The sequence below is a fragment of the Biomphalaria glabrata genome, chromosome 18 (assembly GCF_947242115.1).
Source record: "Biomphalaria glabrata chromosome 18, xgBioGlab47.1, whole genome shotgun sequence".
Taxonomy (NCBI): Eukaryota; Metazoa; Mollusca; class Gastropoda; family Planorbidae; genus Biomphalaria; species Biomphalaria glabrata.
The window spans coordinates 13,011,763-13,019,464 of record NC_074728.1 but is presented as its reverse complement, the minus strand read 5'-3'; the positions used below and the strand labels follow the sequence as shown (position 1 = coordinate 13,019,464).

General features: G+C 42.7%; 1 protein-coding gene across 2 annotated transcripts; it reads right to left on the bottom strand.

The window, feature by feature from the left end:
• Positions 1 to 738: 738 nt before the first annotated feature.
• Positions 739 to 5,399, bottom strand: LOC129923951 (uncharacterized). Of its 2 annotated transcripts, XM_056017275.1 has the most exons (3): positions 5,203 to 5,399; positions 1,075 to 5,095; positions 739 to 967 (listed from the first exon to the last, which is right to left on the bottom strand). In XM_056017275.1, exon 2 carries the CDS (start codon positions 3,967 to 3,969, stop codon positions 2,815 to 2,817), a length of 1,155 nt encoding a protein of 384 aa, XP_055873250.1. In that variant the 5' UTR covers positions 3,970 to 5,095; positions 5,203 to 5,399; the 3' UTR covers positions 739 to 967; positions 1,075 to 2,814. The 2 variants fall into 2 exon arrangements, with proteins under 2 accessions (XP_055873250.1, XP_055873249.1); XM_056017274.1 differs by lacking the exon at positions 5,203 to 5,399 and having other exon boundaries at positions 1,075 to 5,188.
• Between the last annotated feature and the right edge of the window lie 2,303 nt (positions 5,400 to 7,702).

Sequence of the window (7,702 nt, the reverse complement as noted above, 5' to 3'; positions counted from 1 at the left end):
GGACGTAATCAATGAAATCTTGAATACAACTGCCATCAACAGCTGCCAGTGTCTATGAGAGCTTGCAACAATAACCCGTTGACGTTCACTTTGGCCGTAGACTGTGTAAGCCCAGAGAAATGCGTTGATGACAAGGTAGTTGGAGTTATCACACTGGTCAGTGATATTTTGCTGGCAGCTGTGGTGGCTGCTGTTTTACTTGATTTACAAACAGTTTGGAAGTGTCCTATTTAACCGCACTGATGACATAATGCATTTCGAGCAGGGCATTCAGTCCTAAAGTGTACCCTCCTACCAAAGAAGTAGCATAGCGACTTAATGGCATTCAAATCCTGGTTTTCATTATAATGATAATAATAATAATAATAATGAAGACAATACTAAGAACAACTGGAATCAAATTGACGGACTGTGATAGCCACGCACGACTCTTATGTTTGAAAGATACTCTGAGACAGAAAGCTAAACTAAAGGGAGCTAGGTTAAAGCGCTACAACAAAACCACCAAAAGAAAGGAGCATTGTCAGGTGGGTTTTGTCCTCGCACTCATCTAGGGTATGATGTACTCCGCCGGGCTCCCCACCTGAGCAGTGTTTATTAGCTTTATGCCGGGGTTATAATTTAGCCTTGGCTCGTCTGCCTGGGCACCCCTAACAGTCTAGTAATCAATTTATGCAATACATATCTAGGAACGAATAAACCAAATATTAACGTATACTAGGGAATAACAATATTGCATATAACAACAAAGGTTTAATGAGTTAATGATATATATGATATTATGAGGCATACATTATGAATAAATATCAATAGCAATTACAGATTACATTCAAAGGGCTATAGCACACCTTAATCTCAGTGCCATAGTCAATCAGGCCTCACAACGCCAACCCAACGCCACGGGCAATAGTCAACTACCAAGCCTACAACTCAGACTTGACTCCAGCAGAGTCCCAAGCCTGCGTCCCTAGATAAGAAAAATACACACTCCTTTGATACCGCCATTCTCACGATTATTAAAGAACCGATTGTAAAGCTACGACATGTAGAAGATAGTAAAATAAACTAACTTACCCAATACTGGGGAAGAACACCACACAGATAACTCAATCTCAAGGCACACCAAGAGAACACAAAGAGACTCATCTCAAGGCACAACAAGAGAACAATGACACCAATATAGCGCATCCTTAGAAACAGAACTAATAAGACCTTATGGTGCTCAAACGAAAATACCCTACCAGATGCGCACGACATCCCCCCTCTCCCTCTAACTGGATCTTGCGAAGACAAGTCCAGTCTTCAAAAAAAAATTAAAAACTGTAAAAAGTAAATAGACAGCAAAAGAAATTAGGAAACATTGCCCAACATTGAAGCCGAAGAATACAACCTTCATAAAGTCAAAATTACAGAATTATTCAAATAGATGATGTCGCAAACAACAACATCCATCATAAAACTAGTATAACATTACAATGCATAATAACAACAAGCAGTACATATTACACACATATTCATACATATCAAGCAATAGCTATAATAAAATAGTCTTTTTGTGCGAATCACACCAGTCTTGAGCACAAGTCTGCAAGTATATTGTCCTCTCCTTTTATGTGACACACGTCGAAATTGTAGTCCTGGAGCATCAGCGCCCACCTCGTAACACGGTGGTTCGTAAAGTTCGTGCTCCGGAGGTAAGCCAAGGCCTTGTGGTCTGTCTGAAGATGAAACGTCGTTCCCCTAAGGTATCTGTCCAGTTTTCTAATGGCAAATACAATAGCCAAGCCTTCTCTCTCGATGATGGAATACCTCTGCTCCCGAGGCAACAACTTGCGACTCACATACTTGACGGGATGCAGAACACCTTTCACGCACTGACTCAGTATACCGGAGATTCCTTTGTTCGACGCATCGGTCTGAAGAAAAAATGGCAATGAAGGATCAGGCAAACGAAGAATGGGGTACCTACACAGATACGCCTGCACCCTGCTCAAAGCCTCCGCGCACTCATGATTCCAGTGCACCTTAACAGACCGACCCTGACCCAATAGATCAGTAACATAGAACAACTCCGCGTACCCTGACGAACCTACTGTACAAAACCGCCGTCGCGATTAATAATTACAGGTATTAATTTTTTCAACCCTCTAGACCACTTTAAGCCTTAAACCTTCCTTTAACTTGGATATCTTTAAAAAAACAGTTGAACAAGAAAATGCTACTATTATACCACCCGTGGTACAATTAAGCATGTCATTAATGATCTTCATCCTATACGACAGAAAATGCAACTAGATTTGTAACCCAGATCCAATTGCTAAATTCAAATAGGATAAGATTGTACTTTTACGATGGTATATGCTCTATTACATGAGCTTCATCATTTACATTTTACTCTCCTACCAATGACTCAACCAACTAGTAACGCAATACTTTCATGTGTGTGCTAACCTAGCAAACCACGACCGCAAAATTTACCGATGCGACCAAATTACTAACTTAATCATCACGTCAACCTCTCGAGCTCACGCGATGAGGGACTACCACAATACTTCTACTACCAAATTTCGACCTGTCCAAATATCTAACGGCCTTAGCAACGTCTGCTAAGTTCTTAAACCTTACATGTCCAACACCCATGGACTTCCCATTTGCCTCTAAAACCTCCACAAAACCAAACAAACCAAAGTCCCTAAACCTATCCTTAAGCTTTTGCCAGTTAACATTGAATGGCAAATTCCTAATAGTAACTGTATAACGATCCGGCATTAACTTATACCTACGGCGACCTTCCGAATCGCGACGACTCTCTAGTCATCTATGTCTAGATCGCTGGTCTTGGTCATTAATACTATCATTGGGATTTACATCCTCAACACCAGTCTCATTATTTTGGGCAACAAATTCATTAGGGCACTCAGCTGATTTATGACCTTGCTCACCACACCGAAAACAAACAATTACCTTCCTTTTAACCACTGGACTCTGCTTTATCACAGGCTCACAACATGCTGCTGCCACATACACAGTTTCTTCCTTTCTTATTGCTACCTCAGACCCAGCAACCTTGAAACATTCAATCACCTCCAACATATTTTCTACTGTGCTGAGTTTGTTTAACACGAGCTGCCTGTACACCTCATTTAATACGCTTTCTAGTATCCTATTTTTAATGAAAAGATCTTTGATCTCTTCTACTGTCTTACCTACCTCGGCCATTTTGCACCAGTTGTCCAGTGCGGCCCTCAACTCAGTCACATACCCACGGAAGTCATTCTGCCGTGGTTTGACCCGGTGGAACCTTTTGCGGCATGTCTCCGCATTGATGTCTGCGTGGCGGAGAAGTGCCGTTTTGACATCCTCATACTTGTCGCTAAGGAACAGACTGTCCCTCAACATAAAGTTTTTGAGAGGTGTCGTCAGTTTGTAGGACAACAGTAGGGCCCACTCTTTACTCTCAATCTTACACCTTGCTGCTACGGCCTCGAAGTGCGTTAAGTACGCCAGAAGATCGTCCTCTTCCTTCATGCCTTGGAAGTTCTTGTCTAGCCTGTCCAAGACATTCTTTTGTCGCACCTCAACTGCCTGACCTACCACTGCACCTGCCTCTGGCGCCGACTTCTCTTTAAGCCGTGCCAACTCCAGTTCATCTTTTCTCTTGAGCTCCTCTCTAGCATCTCTCTCCTTCCACCTCTCGTGTTCCTCACGCCTGGCCTTCTCCTCCCGTTCATGTCTGGCAGCCTCATCCGCCTTCGCCTCTCTTCTCAACCTCTCTTCCTCCGCCTTCGCCTCTTTCTTTAATCTCTCCTCTCGCTCAAGCCTAGCCGTCTCTCGTTCAAACTCCTCCTTCTTGGCTCTCTCGTATTCAACCTTCTGCTCTGCCACATACCTCTCCAACCTCTCACCATCATACCCGAGAGCACGGCCGTCACTGATGAACTGGGCGGTTAGAGTCAACCTCGTCTCCATCACACAGACTATTAAATAATACTTACAGTCTAACTATCGCTAACAAAAACCAAAGTTAGATCATAGAGATAAAAAGGAAAAAAAATATATATTATTTCTTAATTACAACGGGCTAACTGAAATCACGGGCGCATCGACAAAAACAGGGCCAAGGACTTATCTGCTCAGTATCCCGCGTCGGAAGAAAATCGCCTCACTCCAGGCTCCGCAGAAGAGAAAAGCCACAGACAACCAAGGCCACTGGAGCAGACCAACGGTTCTAACTTCAGGACGGTTCCGGTACACCAGCCAGCAAGACACACAGTTTCAGGTCGATCCCGTCGACAGGCACTCGATCCACTCACACGTTGCCGCTCAGAGTCAGAGGATTCAGGCGTTGGTGACAATAAATAAAAGAACAGGTTACAATAGTTTCAAAGAGTAACTACACACTCTAAGTTTCTCGATACACATTGTGAACCAATCCCATTACGCAAAATACACCGAATGCTCGTCTAATCTATTTAGTGCTGCACAACAGCATACCGCTTTAACATCATAAATGTATTTACTGATCACTTTAAAATATACAAAACATATCCATTATGTATCTGCATTTTATACTGGCCCTAGCGGTCAAATCAAGGACACAGAGATCACAAAGTTGACATTTACATATTGTTTCCCAGAGCCCCCATTTCTGTCAGGTGGGTTTTGTCCTCGCACTCATCTAGGGTATGATGTACTCCGCCGGGCTCCCCACCTGAGCAGTGTTTATTAGCTTTATGCCGGGGTTATAATTTAGCCTTGGCTCGTCTGCCTGGGCACCCCTAACAGTCTAGTAATCAATTTATGCAATACATATCTAGGAACGAATAAACCAAATATTAACGTATACTAGGGAATAACAATATTGCATATAACAACAAAGGTTTAATGAGTTAATGATATATATGATATTATGAGGCATACATTATGAATAAATATCAATAGCAATTACAGATTACATTCAAAGGGCTATAGCACACCTTAATCTCAGTGCCATAGTCAATCAGGCCTCACAACGCCAACCCAACGCCACGGGCAATAGTCAACTACCAAGCCTACAACTCAGACTTGACTCCAGCAGAGTCCCAAGCCTGCGTCCCTAGATAAGAAAAATACACACTCCTTTGATACCGCCATTCTCACGATTATTAAAGAACCGATTGTAAAGCTACGACATGTAGAAGATAGTAAAATAAACTAACTTACCCAATACTGGGGAAGAACACCACACAGATAACTCAATCTCAAGGCACACCAAGAGAACACAAAGAGACTCATCTCAAGGCACAACAAGAGAACAATGACACCAATATAGCGCATCCTTAGAAACAGAACTAATAAGACCTTATGGTGCTCAAACGAAAATACCCTACCAGATGCGCACGACAAGCATAACGCTTTATTTCAGCACATGAGAAAACAGTTCTTCCGTAAACTAGCTGATAATGGTGCTGACAAAATTCAAACCATTGATAGCACTAAACACGGCTCCTTTACCGACTACTGGGCGGCGCTTTGGTCCGACCCGCTACATTACAATGTGCAGGCTGACTGGATCGAGGAAATCCAAACTAAAAACAACCTAATACCAAAAATGCCTGATGAGGATTTCACAGCTGAGGAAGTCTCAGCAGCTATATTAAAAACCCACAACTGGACTGCTCCTGGACCGGACAATATACACAACTTTTGGCTGAAAAAACTTACAGCCGTACATGCACCACTAACATCAAGTTTTAACGAGCTAATATCAGGGTTTGCTTCTATCTCTAAATAATACTAGCTTTAATCATCACTCTTGCATTTAATAAGAGAGTATGTCACTTTGTCCTCTGACTTAGCTGGTTGTCCTGTTGATGTTGCAGCTGGCTGTGTCCTGGCTTGAGGTTCTGCAGCTGGAGGTGGCGCTCTAGCGGATAGAGGGACGCCGGTGATATAGTTCTTGTGGAGTCTCAATCCCCAAAATCTAATATCTGTAGTGGGCACAGTAGAGCGGGTGGCCGGCTACCGTGGGCACAAGGTTACTGCGGGCAGAGCGGATCTGCCGTGGGCAGCGTAGTTGACAGGATATGTCCAGTGAGTTGCAGAGGGTTGGCGTAGCTATGACGTCTCACACAGATCTGAATCTATAGGGACGTCGCACCTAATAGCTTGACAGGTGGGCTGTCGAATAGGCGGGCAATGCCGATAGCGCCAAGTGGTAGAGTTGAGTAGACCTCAGTAGGCAAGTGCAGTGCTGAATAGCACTAAGCACATAAATAGGTAAATAGGCAGGTAAATAGATCGTTGATCCAATAATTAAATAGGCAGGTCAGTGAGCTAGTGCAGTGCTGAATAGCACTAAGCGCAAAGATAGTAGATGATTCTTGATATCAAACCAATAGGTGATCCAATAAATAAATAGGCAGGTAAATCCAATAGATAAATAGGCAGACACCTGAGGGAGGCTGCGGATAAATAAAGACAAGTTAGGACATGTCTCTCATGCATCTTATCGATGCCCTCGACTGAGGTGCATTCGTCAGATTGGTAAAATTGCTTTAGAGCACAATAGGGAAATGATGACAAATGTGATTTGGAAAATAGATGGCTGATAGTAGCAATATGAAAATGTACATAGAAGGGGAAATAATAATATAAAATGTACATATAAGGGGAAATAATAATCTCAAATAAACAACACAGGTGGATAGAGAAAGAGAGGGGGGGGGAATGGACGGTGGTCAGCGACCCAGACGATTTGTTTACATATGACCGTGGGTCGAGAACAATGGAGCGCGCTTGAATGGAGAGGGTGTCCGTTCAAGCGGCGCAACTCTCATTAGAGTAAAATGAGTAAAGGGGAGATAATTCAATACAGGGGAGATAACTCATATCTCTTTTCTAGACGCAGTATTAGTGCGCTAGTAAAATTATCAAGGCGGTCAACCGAGATAAAGGAAATAAAATAAGATGTACAAATATATACATGGTTGCATCAACGATCAATTGAGCAACGTAGCATTAATAGATTAATGCAATTCATAAATACATACATAGGACATGTTTATGTTCTCTACTTACGCCAGTGAGAAATACACAATGCACTAATTAAATATAAATGAACTAATAAAATACACAGAATAATATCCAGTGGAAATAGCACAAAAGTAATTAAGATGGAACTTGTGATTAAGTTCGGCTTACCACCAGGTATTCCTCTAGGAGGGAGAATAAATGATATAGTCCAGACTCGATAGTTCAGCTCGAATGAGAAAGAGAGGGTCTGACTTGATTTAATTTACCTTATATACAAAGGCCTGGAAAATGTGGGCGGACACAGGAAATGTCCTAGGCTAAGAATTATCTTACACGTGGGTGAATTAGACTTAAGATGGGAGCGTCGAGAGGCGCTTTGACTCGAGTAATCTCCTAGATCAAAGAGAGGCGTAGGAGAAAGGGGGGGGGGAGGAGGAGTGACTTGCATTCCACACAAGGTGGTGTCCACTGCGGCTGTCAGACATCCTGCCGATAAGATCAAAGAGTCTGTACGTATCTTTGCCCCGGTCAAGGGAAGATAAATCGAAAGACGAGGCCTAGCTATCTCCAATGTGGTCGACTAAGTCTAGCCTGGAGCGGAAAAGGTGTGGCGGGTGAATAATTTAGGCGTAGGATGGGGAAATAATTAAAATAAAATAATAAATAATGAAAAATAATAATTAATGCT

Bases quoted from the DNA above. Each gene is read 5' to 3' on its own strand.
- LOC129923951 (XM_056017275.1), bottom strand. From the start codon at position 3,969: ATGGAGACGAGGTTGACTCTAACCGCCCAGTTCATCAGTGACGGCCGT.